The sequence below is a fragment of the Lagenorhynchus albirostris genome, chromosome 9 (assembly GCF_949774975.1).
Source record: "Lagenorhynchus albirostris chromosome 9, mLagAlb1.1, whole genome shotgun sequence".
NCBI classification, from domain to species: Eukaryota; Metazoa; Chordata; class Mammalia; order Artiodactyla; family Delphinidae; genus Lagenorhynchus; species Lagenorhynchus albirostris.
This window is the reverse complement of record NC_083103.1, coordinates 76,368,315-76,389,825: the sequence shown is the minus strand read 5'-3', so window position 1 is coordinate 76,389,825 and position 21,511 is coordinate 76,368,315. Positions and strand designations below refer to the sequence as shown.

At 35.0% G+C, this 21,511-nt stretch overlaps 1 protein-coding gene across 2 annotated transcripts in view; it reads left to right on the top strand.

Moving 5' to 3' along the window:
* PGR (progesterone receptor) overlaps positions 1–21,511 on the top strand; it is a 99,162-nt gene that overhangs the window by 29,555 nt on the left and 48,096 nt on the right. For both annotated transcript variants that reach the window (XM_060160267.1, XM_060160266.1), the window contains exon 3: positions 6,573–6,689. In XM_060160267.1, the coding sequence (XP_060016250.1) occupies positions 6,573–6,689 (117 nt within the window). The remainder of the gene's footprint in view (positions 1–6,572; positions 6,690–21,511) is intronic.

The window sequence follows — 21,511 nt, the reverse complement described above, 5'->3', positions numbered from 1 at the left end:
CAAGATTTTTGTTTGTTGTTTTTAGTCGTGGATAATAACTCCTATCCCAACTCAAAGTTTTGGACAGATTCCTGGCTTCAATGAAATATTCTTTAAAAATATTTTAAAAATATTCTTGGTAGTGTTTTTGATCACTATTTTCATGAATAAGACAGCCTTTAGAGAGTCTCCATTTTGTGCAAACTTCAGTTCCTGCCCCTTTCTCCCATTAAGCCTGATGTCACATATACCAAACTCTCATGGGCTTCAAACCCCAGCTCTTGGCTCCTAGATCCTATATCTGCATCTGAAATGTTTTTGCATTACTGCAAAATTCACTCAAGTTTACTGGCTTTCATATCTTTCTGGCTTTCATATCTTTCTTTTTTTCTGACTTATTAAATTCCCTTCCTTCCTTCCTTCCTTCCTCCCTCCCTCCCTCCCTTCCTTCCTTTGCTCTTCCTTGACTGTAATTTGACAACATGCTTCTACCATAGTTTATCCACTATTTGTGTATTTGTGGTGGAAAGAGTGTTCCTGTTTGCACTAGCTTATATTACCTCAAGCCCAAATTTTGGTGGGTTCTATCATACATTTTCTTATTTGCTCCTTTATCTGTTGAGCATATACTCATTTCTCCTGTCATTTTGCTACATATTTCCCTCTCCTTTTCATAAAAAGCCATGAAAAATTGTGACTTCTCTCAAACTAAATTGAAATGTGTTCATTTGTGCTCGGAGAGGCAACACAAATACTATAGATTTCTTATTTTAAAGGTAAATCTCTTTCTAGCTTATAATAAAGAGATTCATTTCAATTAAAATGGAATTTTATTTGTCCTGTACCTAAAATTTTTGTACATCACTAGACAAATAAAATTATCATATTTTAATAGTGCTAATCATATTTTAATAGTGCTTTTATTTTCACAGAATATGATTTTTTAAATAATAGTAACACGGAGTTATATTAAAATGTTAAATATAGAGACCAATTAGAAACAGTATATAAATATAACCATTCAATAATCCCTATTTTACATTGTTAAACATATGTTTTTCAGAGATAGTTTAAAATATTTATGTTTTTGAAAAGTTAGCTATTAAAAATAAGCTTGTTAAAGGCTCTACATGTAACTTATCATTTACTGGTATAAAAAGGCAAGGAATTTACTGAAATAAAAGGCACTCTGTAATAAAAATAAATGTTGAAAGGTGGTAAATAAAAATCTGGAGCAAGTGATTTTTATGACAATAAATGAAATATTATTATAGATCTTATATTGTTGATTAGAAATATATTTATGACTGTTGGTGAAATAATGCATATAATTAGGTTTACATGTATTCAACAAACATTTACCAAACTCTTATTAGACACAAGGATCTAAAGACCTAGTTTCTACTCTCACAGAGTGTAGGGGAAGCAGGCACACAGCATTTATAAGAGGAAGATATGGAAGGTGCAGTTGCACAACAGAAGAAAATCCACACCTTTCTAGGATCAGTCAGTTAAGACCAGAATTGAAAGATGAGTAAGAGTTTGCCAAGCAGATAAATTTGGAAAAGCGGCGAGAGTCATAGAGACATTAGAGAGTTTGGGGAAATACAATGATGTTGTACAATGTAGTACAACTGGAGCATAAAGAAAATAAGAGAGTAAGTAATTAAAAAGAAAAGACATAGTAGTTAGTACTCACCTTTCACTTTTCCCACCATAAAGGAGGTAAGAGGTTTTCCAAGGAGAAAGAAAAAATGGTGCTCTATTAGAGACTTCAGGTAATAATTCTCTGGTTTTCAACAGGGGCAAATGCTGTATATATTAAGAGGGAGATGTAGACAGTATCTCTTATTTGGATAAACTCTCCTATTGTTGATCATTATGCCCCTCTTTCTGTTTGTGGTGACCCATAGCTTATAAATACTCCTGAATGTCTTGTAACTCCTGAGGGTGACGGTGTAGGTAGACTGCAGGGACATTGGAAAGTAGAATGCATAGAGTGGTTTAATACAGTAACTTTTTATAGACTCATTGTATAGTGACAATGTTATGTTGGACTCCGGAGAAGTAGCAATATGCAATTTGAACCATCAATCTGTGACTTAACGAGAAATCAGCAAGTGGATCTGGACGTGGATGTGTTTTTCGAAGCCAGGATATAAATTTGGGACTACTGTCTGAAGAAAAGTGGTAGCAACAGACATTATGTTGGATTTGCACCCACCAGAGTTTAGTATTTTGCAGACTTCCCAGATTTTTGTAACAGAGCCAATGCTTTTAGGTGTGAACTTTCTTCATCTGCATATACAGCCAGGTACTTGGTGGATTGACACATGTAATGGAGTGGTCCTTTCTATATCCCTTGCCTTCTTGGTGGCTCTGAGTCCAGGCCAAGTGTTGTGGTAGGAGGCAAGCCTGGGCCCCATGCCAGCTTATTTTAGTCATCTCTAGTTGGGATTGGCTGGCTGCAACATTTCTTAAGCCAAAAGATCTCTTAGAGAAGATTAACCTCTAACTATACCCCCTATATTTGCTTGCATGATGCTGTAGCTGCGTTGCAGTTTTGACAGCCCAAAATTAGTGTTAAACGTAACCATAGCCTAGAGTGGACTGAGCTTCCAGATTTCGTTGTCATTCCATTCTTTATATGAATCTATGTTGATATGAGTCATGCCAATTCCTCAAGGTAGTGACGTCATGCCGGTAGCTTTAATTACCAGAGATATTCCTTCCCATCAAACATGCAGTCTTGAAATGCTTATCGGTTTTGCCCCCAAGAGTTATAAGGATTGCATTCTATTTGGTAACTATAATTTCTTTATTTATACTTAAATATATATTTCAACTTATTTAGAACTTGTTATCAATCCTTTCACACCAGACTTCTTCTCTCATGCAATCTCTATTGTAACTCATCTATTGTTGGCTAGGTTACATCTTTAGGAATCTCTTTAGGAAGAGTAGTATATCAGGGCCTTATTTCCTGATTTTACGCATATTTGAGAATGTCTTTCAATTGCCTTTAAAAGTGAAAAACTTGGCTAGGTACAAAATTCTTGGGTCATATCTAGAACAGATCTACCTGTATTTGGCATTTAGGGATGTGATAATAATCATAATTGTAGTAGACAGTCATTAAGTACTTGCTATATACCAGACTATCCTAAGCTCTTACATGAGCTCATTTAGTCCTTAAATGTGGCCCAAGGTATTAACATTATCTTCCTTTTACTTGCCATAGGTCACCCAGCTAATAAGTAGTGAGGTTGAATTTCGAACTTAAGCAGTATTGCTCCAAAGTTCATACCCTTAACTTCCTATACAATCTCTTGGGTTAATTAAGCTAAAATGTCTAGTTATGTGACCTTAAGCATGTTACTTAACTTATCTGTGCCTCAGTTAATTTTATAAAATGGGAGTAATAATACCTCCCAAGGTTGCTGTGATGATTAAATGAGTTAATATATGCAAATAGCTTGTAACAGTGCCTAGCACATAGTAAGTGCTTAGTAATTGTCTGTTGTTATTATTATTATTATCCTACAGATTGTAGGTTTCAGATATGAGCTTTTTGCGGAACGCGGGCCTCTCACTGCTGTGGCCTCTCCCGTCGCGGAGCACAGGCTCCGGACACGCAGGCCCAGCAGTCATGGCTCACGGGCCCAGCCACTCCGCGGCACGTGGGATCCTCCCGGACCGGGGCACGAACCCGCGCCCCTTGCATCGCAGGCGCACTCCCAACCACTGCGCCACCAGGGAAGCCCCAGATATGAGCTTTGAACGAGCAATCAGACTTCAGTAACTGCTCTTCAGCACTGCAGTATACGCAGTTAAGATGGCGTTTCAATTAAGTGGGGAAAAGGGATTATTCAAAAAACAGCGTTGGGACATACTCAGTAAACACTCAATAAATATTTGTTGAATTAATGAGGATTTTGTAAAAGTGCATATATATTTACTTAACAAATATTAACAAATAGATGTTAAATACCTTCTAGGCCTGTATAGACAGACTGGAAGAAAACACGAAAATGAAAATAGTTGCATGATAATGAGATTGTAGATGATTTTCTGTTTTGAATTTCCTTAATTTGTTACAAAATTTCTCTGATGATACAATTTATGAAATGAACAATTTGACCAGATAATCACTAAATTCTTGTTCATATATTTTAAGTTTGAGGTACCTACAGAGAGGTAGTTGGAAGGTCAGAGCTCAGGATGAGATTTTGGAGCCATGCAGAGATGATGAGACTACCCACCTAGTGTGTACAGTGGAATACAACATATAAGGAATAGGCAAAGGGAGAGGGATCAGCAGTGGGAACTTAAACTGAACTGTTGTAAAGAAGATGAAAAGTCAGAAGAGACATGCTTCAAATAAAATGGGGGATAGGTGTGGAGAGAAATCACCCACAGCAAATTGTACAGAAAGTCAAGGAAGAATTCACTGTATTTAGGAATGAAGAAATCTTTGACGACGTTACTCCACTTTATAAGAACAGTGAATGTATAAGCCAAATTACAGTATGCTGAGGAGTAAAGGAAATTGAATAAAGACTGTAAATATAGATGACTTTTTCAACAACTTAGATGACAAAGAAAGGGATGAAGTCAAGGAGACTTTAGAGTGAGACAGTTTTTTTTTCCTTGATGCTGGAATTTTTGAAATGGAAAAACTTGAGGAGAAAGGAGGACATCATTGGAGGGGCAGAGAATAAAGATTTTAGGAGAGAAAGGGGGAAATGGATGGTGAAGATTTGAAAGCAGGTAGGAAGGAATGGTTTCAGGAACAGACTGAGTGCCCTCTAATGGGGACTCTTTGAAACACTGAAAGGGGTACTGTTGTAAATCATTTAAGAAACAGAAATGAGAAAACTCAGCAGCATTGCAGCTGCTGATGGTTCAGGATTTGTTTCTGGATATTCATGACAGAGGAGTAGAGAGTAGAACAGCCTCCCTTCAAACAACAATTACATCTCTGACACTGTTTGTTTAAGTTTGTTCTCTGGATAACATGGAAAATCTTGCTTTCTATTGTCTGTTCTCTCGTGAGAAATCAGTGTAGAGTCTAGATAAATGATGATAGATAAATAGATAAACTTACACACACTTTTACTTCCACACTCACTCCTGCAGCCTGCCAATAAAACTTGTGGAAAAAAATTAAACCATAGTTAGATTGGAAAGTAGCACGCAGTACATTCTGCTCATCTAGTGGGCACGGATGTGAAGCTTCATAACTGCCCTTTATTAGGAGGAAAGCTCCATGCCCCGGACTCCTAAACAAGAGAATGAATACTAGTATGTGAGAGTACATGAATATAAGTTTGTGGAGGAATACATTTTTAAGAAAAGACTATCTGTTCTTATCCAAAAATACCCCAGGTCAAGAACCATTTTGTTATTAGCTATCCCATAGACATGGCCTTTTTGCCATTCGCCATTGGAGCATAACCTTTTCCCTGCTCAGTTAAGCACACATTTAAGGTACCTCTTTGTTCCTGTATTACAAACTTTGGCCAAAAGAGTGGATCTGATTTTAATGTAGACTAATATAAAATACTATAGGAAAATTCCATAATTTTTAAAATTATTTTTTTATGTTTAAGTATGCTGATGATATTAAAAGTCTCACAGTCTGTTTCATAGGAATTTTTTGGAAAAGAAGAAGTGCCAAAGCAGTAAATTTTCTAGTTAATAAATATTTACATGTTTAAGCTGAAAATTTTTTTTTCATTTTTGTTTAATCTAAGTAAGTTAGATTGCTCCATGCCTTATTAAATATAACATATTTTTGGTTTAAATAATCATCATCGTTGAATATTAAATTCTTATTCCAGACTTTTGGAAGGGTATAAGTGGTTTCCCCTATCCAAAATGACCCCAGGATCACGTTTTACCCTTATTTTTTTATAATTCTTCTGTCCTCTTCTTAATTGAATTCTTCTCATTGTTTTAAATTTTTCTCCCTTTGTCATTATTTCTATTATCCTGTTTTTTAATTTGTAGCCAAAATAAACCAGACAATAAAGTCAGTACAGTTAATGACATTTTTTTTACATGCTCTTCAAATTCATGAGATCCTTTAAGAGTGAGCTAGCTCCAGGATTTTAAGAATTAAACACATAGGTTTTATAAAAAGCCTATTACAGAGACTTCTTTAATTGTCTGTATCTGTCTTCTTGAAGGTTTATATGTCAAAAAGAAAAGGTTTTACTAGAACTTGCCTATCTTAACACACTAATGCTTATCAGCCACGTATAGCTAATCTTCAAATAACAATGATCTAAGAGCATTCTGATGCTGACGCCATTAGTAAGATGCACAGAAATTTTTTACAAAATGTTTTTAAAGGAGTCCTAGAATTGGTTTCTAAGCTGTATTTCCCCTCATTTAGGCTCCTGAAGGCATGGGTAAAGTATTAAGCAAGTTTGGGGCATTACCAGCATTCAGCTATGCAAGCAAGAGGCTGGCTGAGACAGTCACGCACTTGCTAATGTGCACCTCTCCTCTTTTTCAGTTGTCACTGCATAAACTTTCCGGTTGTCTTTAGATATTATAAAAATAATTTTTACTTTTTTGTTTTTTAGGGCAGCATAACTACTTATGTGCTGGAAGAAACGACTGCATTGTTGATAAAATCCGCAGAAAAAACTGCCCAGCATGTCGCCTTAGAAAGTGCTGTCAGGCTGGCATGGTTCTTGGAGGTAATGATGATGTTTTCATCAATAACGTACTGTCTGATATTTACATTATAAGACGGTGGGTCAGAAAATCCTAGTTTTCTTATTTCTGTCTTGATTATTGGTGTCTGGATGAAGCAATCAATACCATCTCATTAATGCTGTGGATTTCCAGCATGTTGAAGTTTGTTATAGAGAAGTAGTAAACCTCCATTTGTCTGTATTGCCTATAAGAAGATGTTATGGGATGTTCACCAACCTCTCATTAAGTGACATGGTTGGAGTTTAGGCTCTGCTACTCACTGCCTATGCAGTCTTGAATAAGTCACCAACCCTTTCTGAGCATCAGTCTCTTTGTCTATAAAATGAGAATAATGAAGTCCCTTCCAGCTCAAAAACTGACTCCATGAATTGGTTAAGTACATTAATCTCCATCCCTTCCTCTCTCTCTCAACCCCTCCCTTTCTATTTCCCTCCCCCATTCTCTTTAAGTAACTAGACATTGCACACTCACACTTACCGGGTACTACTTTAAGTTCTGGCAGTGTTAGCAGCAAACAAAATGGACCAAATCCCTGTCTTCATGGAGCTTACACTCTGGGGGGAGGAGCAATAAATATATATGTCAAATGATGATAAGTGCTGTGGAATGTATTAAGCAGGGTCAGTTAATGGGGAGTATCAGGGAGGAGAATCACTCCTGAACCTTTACTCTGATTAATATTTTCATTTTCTTTAGTCATTTCCTAAAGCAATAATGTCTCTGAAATCCTGAGTTGGATGTTATAGTTATAATTTTCCTAACACAGGTTTAAAAAATTCATAACTATTTAAATATATATTCAGTATACCACCTAACACAGATCATGTACCGTAAATGGTATGTGTTACCTTCTGAGAAGGAGTGTATGAGACCAATATGTTTTGAATGCCCACTGTGTTAAGCACCCTGCTTAGTTCTGTCTTTGCTGCCTGTGAACATGATACAGTCTAATCAGTAATAAAATAATTATCAAACAGAAGAGTAGGTGATTTAAGAGAAGTTCCAAACATTACTATGCAAGTAGAGCAAAAGAATGAATTAATTCTATCTGAGGGAGCTGGCAAAAGCTTCAGAGAGGAGGCTTTCAAAGAGTGAATAGAAACTTTATAAGTGCAAAAGGAGAAAGGTATTTACACTGAAAAACGATGCATTCAGTGACGATTTTTCTGGAAAGTCAACTGTTTACTGGGAACAGCAAAAAATGAAGCTTGAAAGCTATCTTGGGCCAGCTGGGATCTGGAGTTTGAACTCTATTCTGTATGCAGTGGAACCAGTGATCTTTCTAATAAACCATCTGTGGACCATCCGTGGGATAAAGCCCAGATTTCTAAATGCAGCACATGGGCCCTTTCATCACCTAGCAACTGCTCTCTTTTTCTAAGCCCTACTCCCACCAATCCTTGGGGAACCTGACACTCCAGTCACCAACTTTCACTGGTCTTTGCACACATTTGACTTTTTCCTGCACCATTCTCCTTTCACTCCTTGTGAACTGTTACATATCCTTCATATTAAGTTCAAGTGTCACGATTTTTGTGAAATCTTCCCATCACCCCAGTCAGTGCAGGGGCAGGGGTTTTGTGGGGACACAGTTCAAAGTAGTGCTTTTCATATCTGGGGAGGTTGAAAGCCCTTGAGCCAGCCTGGATTGGACCTTGCCCTGATTGTACTTACTTCAGCATTCCTATGCTTGAAATGCAAGGTTGACCAAAGTGGAAGTCATGAGACCCAGCCACCCTACCCCAGCCCACATGAGGCACCAAGAATTCACTCTCTTCCCATAGCTTCTTGTATACCCTCATTATAGTACTCACCTCAATGCTTTATAACTGTTTACTGGTATCCCATTCAAGGATTTTCTCCTAATCCAAGATTGAACTGTTTGCAAGCAGGAATTTCATTTTGGTGTTTTACCACCAAAGTACTTGTTTAAGAAGTGCTCACTAAAGATTTGTGACTATTATTTTGAAGTCATTTGAAGTACAGGTCTCTATACATTCTTGAACATGAAGTCCAACTGTAGTCATTTCCAGGACACAAGAAAGAGTGTTTGGAGGAGGCAAAGGGGATATGGTCTAATGTAGTGTTTTTCACTTTGAGGAAGGGTGCTAGCCCTTGAAGCAGTCTTCCATTCCATGACTGCATTTATTTTAATGGTCTTACTATTATAATGGAAAAGTGATTTAAGAAGGACCAAAGTAAAAATGATGAGGCACCCAGCCACTGAGAAACTTGGGTTTGTTCAGAAGAGAAACTTGGGTTCCAGCCATCAACAAGACAGATGCTCAGTAAGAAATAGAGTAACAAGGAGAAGAGAACTTCAGAGAAGACTCAGAACTGGGATGAAAGGGGAGGATGTCCATTCCAGGGACATAATCTAAAGTAGCATCAGAGCAGGGTCAGCAGCAAGACCACAGAGCTGTTGTAATTGACTTCAGCCCCAGCCTCAGAGATTAGAAAGAGAAATAGGCAGAAATATGAGCATATAGTCCTTAATTTTCTTGTGTTCCCATCACGTTCGCAACGTTCTCTGTTACCATCCTGTGTCTCAGTTCTCCTGAAATCTTATGGATTTTTCTCCCCTTGCATAATTTATTTCAATCAGTGAACTACCTTTTATTGCTGGTGACCATAAAATTTATCATTCAAATCAGGATACAGCTGAGAATAAAATGGAGCATAGGAATAATTAAACTAGTATAACAGATGTAAACTGACACTGTCCCAGGCTATCTGGACCACAGGGCAAGTCCCCCGTCTTTCCAATTAGAAGGTGCAGATGTGTCCTGACCAAAATGAATACGTAAACTTCTGGGAATGTAGCTGAAATAATCAAGTGTTTACTTATATAATATTTAATTTATTATTTTAGTTAAACACAAATATTTTAATTACATACAAAAATCTATTGATTTTCTACTCTCGCATTTTATAAACAATTTTATTCCAACTAATTTCACAAACCTTTGGCAGCAGGACCTTTCCTCCAGTAGAGCCATTTTTTACGTCAGCTAATCATTTCCCAGAGTTATCAGCATTTTATCTAAAATGTTTGATATGTAGCACTTCTTGAATTCATATACAGTAATAATAATATAATTGAAAATCTATCCTAAGACAAAAATACCTATTTATATAAGTTTTAATGATTGTCCTATAAGAGGTTTTTTTGGTGATTTCCCCATAAAATAAACACTTGCTGTATTATTTAACTGTGGAATATATCAAGCCTGCCAAAATATTGAATGAATAAACACCTATGTGTCCATCACTCAATTTTTAATATCAGATCATTTTTCATATTTTCTTCATTTTTGTTGTATTTTATAAGGAATAAGACATTACAGGCAATTTGAAACTTCTGATTTGTCCTTCCCTAAACCCATTAAGTTCATTTCTTATTCACAAATAACCAATATGCTGAATTATTGCTCAACATATTCATACTCATAATTCTTGTATATAAATTCTTGAGTAATGCAGTACAGTATTGAATATTTCTAAACTTTATATACATGGCATTACACTGTGCATGTACTTCTTCAATTTGCTTTTTCACTCCATGTTGTGTTTTTGAGATTCGTTTATATTTGTACATGTAGCTAGGGTTACATTTTAACTTCTCTATGATACTTCATTTTACAAACATTCCATCGTGCTTTTCACTTTCTTCTATTAATGGATATTTATTTCTAATTTTTCATAATTATAAAATATGCAGCAATAAACATTCTTGTACCTGTATCTTTATGCATATATTTGAGAAGTTCTCTAGGTTGTATATCTAGAAAGGAATTAAGTCTGGTTCACTAAGATATTATGTACCTTCAAACTTACTAAATGTTACCTACTCACCAAATTACCCTCTGGAGTCTTTGCTTCCACCAGTGTTTGAGAGTTCTTGTTATTATGCATCCTTACCTGTATTTGGTATTTTCAGACTTTAAAATTTTTCTAATTTGATGGTCATAAAATTGGTATCCAATTTCAGTTTAATTTTTGTGTCCTGGATTAGTGGTGAAGGCAAATATTGCTATCTTTATTGGACATCTATATTTCCTGTTCCATTAATTAGCTGTTCATATTTATTGGCCATTTTTCAACTGGATTGTTTGTCTTTTTTCTTATTGATCCATACAACTTACCTCTATACTCTCTCCTAGTCCTTTGCAATCTATGTCTTAAATTTTTACCTTATTTATGATGTCTTTTTTCTAATTTTTATATAATCACGTGTCAGTATTCTCCCTTTATATCTCTTAACCCTGAAATCATACAGATAATCTACTAAAAATCATCTAAAATCTTATAAGTCTCTTTTTCACACTCATGTCCTTAACCTACCTACAAGTATCTTCTTAGGTAGGGAGGCAAGAATAAAACCTTATTTTCTATATGGATAACCAGTTGCCAGAGCACATTTATTGACACATGGTCTTCAATATGTTTTTGATAGTGCACTCCTGTAGAAGTAAAAATGTTCTCAGCCTCCACCCCCAACTCAGGTCTATTTATAAGCAAATTATACATATGTGCTACTATCAAATTATATTATATATTAGTGATGCTTAATTTCTTTTTATTTCCTTACTAAAAATATAAAAAGTAATTGTAATATTTTTCTGACAGTACAAATTACAAATTACAAATTACACTGGAATTTGTAATCCATTTCTGTTATATATCTAATTTCCGTATGTGTTTGCTTTTCTTCCTGGCTTCTCTGTTCTGTTCCATTGTATATACCTGCACCACTACCACACACTCTGAAATATTACAGGTATCAAGCTACATATTGATACCTGGTAGAATAACTCATCTTAAGTTACACTTCTTCCAAATTGTTGGCTTTTGTTGGCCCTCTAAATTGTTCTTTTAAAGTGATGCTTAAAAGGTTTATTCATAATGGTATCTAACACTTAAAACCATGAGTTCTTACCCTGGGAATTAGCTATATATCAAAATTATTTGCCTCTTTTTTTTTCCATCAGATAACCTTTACAATCCGTGGTCAGCATCACACACTGAGAAATAGCATAGTGGTGCATTTAATTATTTCATAAGTAGGTTTGCACAGAGGTTTATTAGAAAGAAGCTGGCAGCACACCCTGATATGTTGCAGTCCTGATGTTGTTCTTCCTGGGATAGTCAGTGGTAAGAGTCTGGAGGTCAGTAACCTAACTCACGGAAACCAGGAAGAAGGTAGTCAATTTATTGGATTAGATTCTAATTGCTAGTTCCAAATTCCACTGGAATTTGTAATCCATTTCTGTTATATATCTAATTTCCGTATGTGTTTGCTTTTCTTCCTGGCTTCTCTGTTCTGTTCCATTGTATATACCTGCACCACTACCACACACTCTGAAATATTACAGGTATCAAGCTACATATTGATACCTGGTAGAATAACTCATCTTAAGTTACACTTCTTCCAAATTGTTGGCTTTTGTTGGCCCTCTAAATTGTTCTTTTAAAGTGATGCTTAAAAGGTTTATTCATAATGGTATCTAACACTTAAAACCATGAGTTCTTACCCTGGGAATTAGCTGTATATCAAAATTATTTGCCTCTTTTTTTTTCCATCAGATAACCTTTACAATCCGTGGTCAGCATCACACACTGAGAAATAGCATAGTGGTGCATTTAATTATTTCATAAGTAGGTTTGCACAGAGGTTTATTAGAAAGAAGCTGGCAGCACACCCTGATATGTTGCAGTCCTGATGTTGTTCTTCCTGGGATAGTCAGTGGTAAGAGTCTGGAGGTCAGTAACCTAACTCACGGAAACCAGGAAGAAGGTAGTCAATTTATTGGATTAGATTCTAATTACTAGTCCTGTAATAAATTTCTGGAGTAAGGGGGAGTGTACTTGTGGTCTACTGAGAATTACAACTTATTTTAAAAGACGATAAGAGTTGCTTAAGGTTCAATTCTTCAATAATTAGAAGAGTTTCACCGAAGTAATAATTGCCTATACACTACTGAAAGTAGAGCCCATGTTCTCTTCCTCCCTTGTTTCCTTCCATCTTTCCTTCTTTTTTCTTTCCTTCTTCATGTTTGTCACTTTTCTTAGGTTTCTCATTTCTAATAGAGTCCATTTGAATAACAAAAGATGAAACAGAAGAGAACATTGACTATTGTAAATAATGCTGCAATGAGCATAGGAGTGCATATATCTTTTCGAGTAAGTATTTTTATTTTCTTCAGGTAAATACCCAGAAGTGGCATTGTTGGATAATATGGTAGTTCTATTTTAGTGTATTTGAACACCTTCATACTGTTTTCCACAGTGGCTGCACCAATTTATATTCCCACCAACAGTGCATGAAGGTTCCCTTTTCTCCATATCCTTACCAACACTTGTTATTTCTTGTCTTTTTGATGATAGCCATCCTGACAGGTGCGAGGAGATATCTCATTGTGGTTTTGATTTTCATTTCTCTGATATTAGTGATGTTGAGCACCTTTTCGTGGCCATCTGTATGTCTTCTTTGGAAAAATGCCTATTCAGATCCTCTACCTATTTTTTAATTGGATACATGATTTGCAAATATTTTCTCCCATTCAGGTAGTTGCCTTTTCATTGCAACATTATTTACAATAGCTACAACATGGAAACAACCTAAAGTGTCCACTGTTGGGTGAATGGATAAAGAATATGTGATGTATATTATATATATACAATGGAACATTATTCAACAATAAAAAAGTGGAATCTTACCATTTTTGGCAACATGGATGGGATGGAACTTAAGGGCATTATTCTAAGTGAAATAAGTCAGACAGAGAAAGACAAATACTGTATAATCTCACTTATATGTAGACCCTAAAAGAAAATGAGCTCAAAGATACAGAGGACAAATTGTTTGATGACAGAGGCAGGGGATGGGGGAGGGTGAAATGAATGAAAATGGCCCAAAGGTACAAACTTACAGTTATGAAATAAATAAGTTATGGATATGTAATGTACAGCTTGGTGACTATAGCTAATAATACTGTATTGTATATTTGAAAGATTCTAAGAGAGTAGATCTTAAAAGTTCTCATCACACAAAAAAATAGTTCTACAAATAATGAATCATCATGTGGTATGTCTAAAACTAATCTGATGTTATAAGTCTATTTTATCTCATTAAAAAAAGAGAGTGAACATTGAAAAACTTTTAAAAGAGTTAATAATCTTATGGTAGAATATCAGAGATCAGAAATATTAATGTTTTTGATATGTCATGACATAGATTTACAGATCGTTCTTATTTGCTTCAGCAGCTATGTTCTGATTATGAGAATTATGTTTGAGTTATTTGGTCTCTTAGTTGTGTATGATTCTTGTTTTTAATGACTCACTTCCCTTACTTTCACCAGGTCACAGTGAACTTTTGCATTTTGTTCATTGCTGTACAGTACTGAGTAGGAAAGATAGTTCACTCTAAAGGATGGTAATATATCTTCTAATTTAGGTGTTCTGCTTCTAACTTATTTCCTTTAGAAAACATTTTGTGTAATGACTCAGAAAAATGTTTTTCTGAAATGAATACAGCTCTTTATTTTGCATTTGTGGTAAAAATGCTGAACTACTATAAAATAATGCGCTCTTTCAAAAATAAGTAGCTTTCTACATAAAGGAGTGATTAAATGCATAGTTATATTTGCTGATGTTTTTTAAAGCTGGAGACTATTTTTATTGGTTTGTTTTTGTTTTGTTTTGTTTTGTTGGTAGAGAGCCTTATCCTCAAATTTTAAAAGGTTATGTTAGAAAGCGGTTTCTCTCTTACCTCCTCCTACACCTAGATTGGCCTCATTCTCTGGGCAAAGATAATAACTTTCTGGGCTGCAGAGTACAGGTTGTGTGGTAAGGTTGGGTTTCTTTTCTTTCTCTTTTTCCTCCTCCTACACTTGAAGCCAACAAAGCCTCAATTTCTTTTCTGAAGAATTCCAAAATTCTTGAATTTGGGACACTTAACACCACCTTTTCTGGAAGTATAGGTGCCTACTCTCTGCCTTTAATTACTATAAAAAATGAAATCTGCTCTCTCAAATGAAGGAATTGCTGTGGGTGATGCCTGCCACCTATCTCTTTAGAACTCTCCTGGTCTTCCTCTTATGAGCACCTCGTTTTCCACCCAACCCCTTGTGTTTGCATCAGCACCCGCCAGAGACAGTATCTCTCACACTGCTCCCCCACTTTACTGCATTGAAACCTGCAGCTAAATAATGTATTTTGGTCACTCTCTGATTGTTCACCCTAAATGCCATCCCATACGCACTCGATAAGGATATTCCTTAGAATATTTATTCTCATTTCTTTGCTTAAAGTTTTATGGGAGTTTTCAGGGACTGCTTTTATGGCTGCCATCCTGAACTTTTCAATTGTATCTATCAGTATCTACTATTCTCTAGACACAGAAAAAGTCAGGATTGAAGGGTACAAAGATTCCCTTCCATTTGCAGTCTGATTTGTTTGAAAGATGGAGGTGTTTACTCTTTTAAAAACAACTCTAATATACTTGTTGGCAAGTACCTATTTTAATTTTATAGCTCCTATTCTCTAGTATTTTTTGAAGTATTTTGATATGGGAACTAGAATTAGATTCTGAAAAAGGGAAAGCAAGCTAAATCAGTGCTGTAAGGGGTTGTGAGAGCATAGTCCCAGTGAACTGATCCCAGCAACATCATCCTTTTGCTAATTCAAAGTAACAACATGTATCTAGACATAACCTAATGTTGGGATAGTTGCCTGTAAATTCACTCTAACTACAGTGATGCTTATTATGATTCTCATAATGTCAAAGGATTTGCACTATTACTTAATTGTCTGCTGAGCTTTACCCTCTATTTCCCCATTTGATTCTCAGAAAGCTTTCTGGATGCCATAAAACTTACATTTCAGTATCCAACATAATATTCTTTTGCTTCTCTGCAACAGGTCCCGTATTATCTCATGAGCACTTTATGTCTCCATTCAATATAAAATATTTTTGCCAGAAATTTTAAAAAATAGCAGAAAGAGAGGCCATGGCAAAGTAAACAGCACTCATTTCAGAACATGATCTAGAAATAATACTCATTATTATTTTATTCAGTCTAATACATTTACATACATGTTTAACTATTTGCTCAATTTTTTTCCTAACTCAGTGCTTCATTTCAGTTTCTTTATTTTAAAAATAAACTTCTTACATCTTCTGTGGGAATTTGTTAAAGTCATTTTTCCACAGAAAATATCTTTATTTCAGTTTTAATTTTGAATAATAATTTTGCTGGTTATAAAATTTGGGGTTGACTTTTTTTTCCCTCTACACCTTAACAATGTCAGTCTACTGCCTTCCAGCTTGTATCATTTTTCTGAGAATTCTCCTGTATATCTAATATTTGTTTCTTTGAGGTAATATTTTCTCTATATTTGTAGAAAATGTTTTTTATACTCAGTTCTTCAATTTCACTATAACATAACTAGTTATAAATTTAGTTTTATTTGTTCTACTTGGGAATCATTACGATTTTTAAATCTGAGAATTAATGTCTTTTATAAATTCCAGGAGCATCAAAACCATCCCAGCATTCTTCAAATATTGCTTCCCTCCTCATTGCCTCTTCCTCCCTCCAGACCAACTGTTAGGTGTATATTAGACTAGCGCATTTATCTTCCATATCTCTTTATCCTTTCTAACATTTCCTGTATCATTATCTTTCTATGCTATATTCTGTGTAATTTCATCAGTTCTGTCTTCCAGTTCACCATTCTTTCATTTTAGTGATGGTAGTTTTTTTAAACATTCTACTTGGTTCTTTTATAAATTTGTCTTTTTCTTTTTACTATCTTTTCCATTTCTTATGTTTTCATCCCTTATCATATATCTTTAATAATTATAAAATACCTATTGCAAATATTTGTATTTAATAATTTCAAGGTCTCATAACTCATAATCTGGTTATGCCATTCTGGTGTGGTGGTTTAAAAATATCCCTGATCATTTATAGGGTTTTCCAGTGATTCTGGTGTAAATACTCGCCTATAGTAAATTTCAGGCTGCCAATGGTTTAAACAACTGACTCTCAAAATTCCTGAACACTTAACAATAAGTTTTCACAAGCCAGTATGAGTCAAATCCAGAACACTATTCATTCTTTCTGCTACTTCTCACTCATTGTGTCCTTTGTGATTTTAATGTGGTTATAAACTCATGTTTGGCAGAGTTTAATTTTTTGTAAAAACCTGTGTGGCCTTAATTGAGGGAGTTTCTCTCCAGAGAGAATTTTCATTTTATTCTTCCAGTTACCGTAGGGATTTCATCAGTGAAGGACCACTTTTCATATTCACTTTTTGCCTCTAGGTTTCCCATACCTTGCAGGTAGAATAATTTCAAGCTTCATATCTGGGTGAGGGAGGCCTATGAATAAAAATGATCAAAGGAGAATTTTTCACATACTGAGCCAAGGATGAAACAGACATGCTTCCTTTTCATGTCCCTTTGTCAGTGGATAAAGATGTTCTTCATTTTGGATTCCTTGATGTTTTGCTGACTTTTTGAGGTGCTTAGATATACATTTAAAATAATGTTGGTTATGTTTTGTCCGTCATTTTTAGGTGTTCTGGAGAATATTTATGTTATTTAATTTTATACATTTCCAATGAGAGAAGTTTATATAAAATTTTATGCCAATTCTAATCAAATATATTAACTCCACCTTAAAATTTTTAATTTTATCAACAGTTAGAAAAGGATTTGCAAAACACCTCTAAGAGATAGTATAGCATTGTAAGGAAGAGTAAGAGTATAGAGTCAGAACAAGTGGGGTTTGATTTTAACTTCCCCACTAATAGCTGCTGGACCTCAGGCACAGACATCTTTTATACATCTTTATTTTCTTTTCTATTATGACCACATAATGAGAGTTATTATGAGGGTACATAAAATGATACATCTAAAGCATACAGCACAGTGGCTGGCATATAAAGATTTCTTAGTGGTAGCTTAAAATATCCTTTATTCATAACATCACTTAATACAAACTATCATTGGCAGACTAAAGGTTTAACTAATGCAAAACAGATTCATGTATCTTCTAAAAGTGTTTCATTATTTCTTTTCAAGAAGCATTGAAAAATCAGTGCGGGTATCTTGGAATTGAAATTAATTTACAATCATAGCTCCTAGAGGTATTTAGTTAACATAATAGTTATTAAATAGTTATTGTATATACTTATGTTCTCAAACCATGTTTCCCATGTGAACATAATCTGAAAGAAATGGTATATGTTTTCACATGGGAGAAAAATTTTCTGAATGATTGAAAATATTCATTAATTGAAGATTTTTTGTTTTGTTTTTTTTCCTTTAGAGGAGAATGTTCTATTTATTTTGATTTTTAAAAGTGTTTTGATAAGCTGCTTGGGATAGAGCTGTGACCTCAGGAGCATGCTGGGTTACAAAAGATATTTGCTGATTTTAACCATCAAAGGCAAAGAGGAGAATTTGTGTGGCTTAAGATGAAGAGAAGGAGGTAGGAGAAGTGAGGTGAAAAAGGGAGGTGAAAGTGAGATGCTTACTGTGTGTACTACTTCCCTTGGACTCATGAACATCCTATTAAAGCATGGGAAATGTGTATATGGCCCTTCTCCCTCAAATCTGTGTATAATGTTGTTGTCTTTTTTTTATTGAAGTGTAGTTGATTTACAATATCGTGTTAGTTTCAGGTGATATAGCAAAGTGATTCAGTTATATGTATTTTTTCAGATTATCTTCCATTATAGGTTATTACGAGATGATGAATATAGTTCCCTGTGCTACACAGTAACTCCTTGTTGCTTATTTGTTTTATGTACAGTAGTTTGTGTCTGTTAATCTCATACTGCTAATTTATCCCTCTGTCCCTCCCTTTCCCCTTTGATAACCATACGTTTGTTTTCTGTGCCTGTAAGTCTGCTTCTGTTTTGTATTTAGATTCATTTGTATTATTTTTTAGATTCCACATTTAAGTGATATCATATAATATTTGTCTTTCTCTGACTTACTTCAATTAGTATGATATTCTCTAGGTCCATCCACATTGCTGAAAATGGCAATATTTCATTCTTTTTAGGGCTGAGTAGTATTCCATTGTGTGTATATATATATATATATATATATATATATATATATATATATATACCACATCTTCTTTATCCATTCATCTGTTGAAGGACATTTAGTCTGCTTCCATGTTTTGGCTGTTGTAAATAGTGCTGGTATGAACATTGGGGTGCATGGATTGTTTTCAGATTAGGGTTTTTATCTTCTGACAAGAGCTTAATATCCAAAATATACAAGCAGCTCGTATAACTCAATATCAAAAAAAAAATCCAATCGGAAAATGGGCAGAAGACCTAAATAGACATTTCTCCACGATGGCCAACAAGCACATAAAAAGATGCTCAACATTGCTAATTATTAGAGAAATGCACATCAGAGCCACAAAGAGATATCACCTCATACTGGTCAGAAGGCTATCATCAAAAAGTCTACAAATAATAAATGCTAGAGAGGGTGTGGAGGAAAGGGAACCCTCTTACTCTGTTGGCTGGGATGTAAATTGGTACAGTCACTATGGAAAACAATATGGACGTTTTTTAAAAAACTTAAAGCCACTAGGTGATCCATCAATCCCATTCCTGGACATATAATGCCATTGTCTGTAGGCTTCTAATTTAACTGAAAATAAATCTGACATTCCAATTTATTGTCCTTTGTTGAGACCTGCTTCTTTTGCCTGAATGTGTTTCTTAATCCTTGATTTTCAGTAACTTCATCAAGATTTAGCTCTCGCTTAATCTATTAATTTTCTTGAAACAAAGTAAGCCCCTTTTGATCTGAAAATTCAAGTTTTCTTATATGTTAGCAAAGTATTCTCTTAATATTACTTTCAAATACTTTTTTCTGTTTCATGTCTTCTTTCTCTTTTTCATGGTCCCTAATAATAATCTGTATGTTGGCTCTGTTTTTTCTGTCGTCCACACCAATCTTCTTTTCTTTACTCACACTTTAATCCTTTTAAACTTCATTTGACAATTTTTCTCAAAATGTCAGTCCAAACTTCATGTCCATGGTTTAGTATTTACACTGGCAGTTCTCCTTTCTTATTCTTCTGATAAGGTTTTAAAATCTACAATGACTTTATTTTTTTTTATTTTTTTGTAATCTAAGTATAGTTGATGTACCCTACTATGTAAGTTACAGGTGTACAGTGTAGTTTCTCACAATTTTTAAAGCTTATACTCCATTTACAGTTAATATAAAAATTGGCTATATTACCCATGTTGTGCAATATATCCTTATAGTTTTTTTAATATCTTTATTGGAGTATAATAGTTTTACAATGTTGTGTTATTTTCTGCTGTACAACAAAGTGAATCAGCTATGTATACATATATCCCCATATACCCTCCCTCTTGAGCCTCCTTCCCACCCTCCCTATCCCACCCCTCTAGGTCATCGTAAAGCATTGAGCTGATCTCCCTGTGCTATGCAGCAGCTTCACACTAGCCATCCATTTTACATCTGATAGTGTACATATGTCAATGCTACTCTCTCACTTCGTGCCAGCTTCCCCTTCCCCCACTGTGTCCTCAAATCCATTCTTGACGTCTGCGTCTTTATTCCTGCCCTGCCACTAGGTTCATCTGTACTGTTTTTTATAAATTGCATATATGTGTGTTAGCATACAGTATTTGTTTTTCTCTTTCTGACTTACTTCACTCTGTATGACATAGTCTATTTCCATCCACCTCATTACAAATAACTCAGTTTTGTTTCTTTTTATGGCTGAGTAATATTCCATTGTATATATATGCCACAGCTTCATTATCCATTCATCTGTCGATGGACATTTGGGTTGCTTCCATGTTCTGGCTATTGTAAATAGAGTTGCAATGAACATTGTGGTACATATCTCTTTTTGAATTGTGGTTTTCTCAGGGTGTATGCCTAGTAGTGGGATTGCTGGGTCATACGGTAGTTCTATTTTTATTTTTTTAAGGAACCTCCATACTGTTCTCCATAGTGGCTGTATCAGTTTACATTCCCACCAACAGTGCAAGAGGGTTCCCTTTTCTCCACACCCTCTCCAGCATTTATTGTTTCTAGATTTTTTGATGATGGCCATTCTGACCAGTGTGAGGAGATACCTCATTGTGGTTTTGATTTGCATTTCTCTAATCATTAGTGATGTTGAGCATCTTTTCATGTGTTTGTTGGCAATCAGTATGTCTTCTTTGGAGAAATGTCTGTTTATGTCTTCCGCCCATTTTTGGATTGGGTTGGTTCTTTTTTTTGATATTGAGCTGCATGAGCTGCTTGTATATTTTGGTGATTAATCCTTTGTCAGTTGCTTCATTTACAAATGTTTTCTACCATTCTGAGGGTTGTCTTTTTGTCTTGTTTATGGTTTCCTTTGCTGTGCAAAAGCTTTTGAGTTTCATTAGGTCTCATTTGTTTATTTTTATTTCCATTACTCTAGGAGGTGCATCAAAAAGGATCTTGCTGTGATTTATGTCATAGAGTATTCTGCCTGTTTTCCTCTAAGAGTTTTATAGTGTCTGGCCTTACATTTAGGTCTTTAATCCATTTTGAGTTTATTTTTGTGTATGGTGTTGGGAAGTGTTCTAATTTCATTCTTGTATATGTAGCTGTCTGGTTTTCCAATCACCAATTATTGAAGAGGATGTCTTTTCTCCATTGTATATTCTTGCCTCCTTTATCAAAGATTAGGTCACCATATGTGCGTGGGTTTATCTCTGGGCTTTCTATCCTGTTCCATTAATCTAT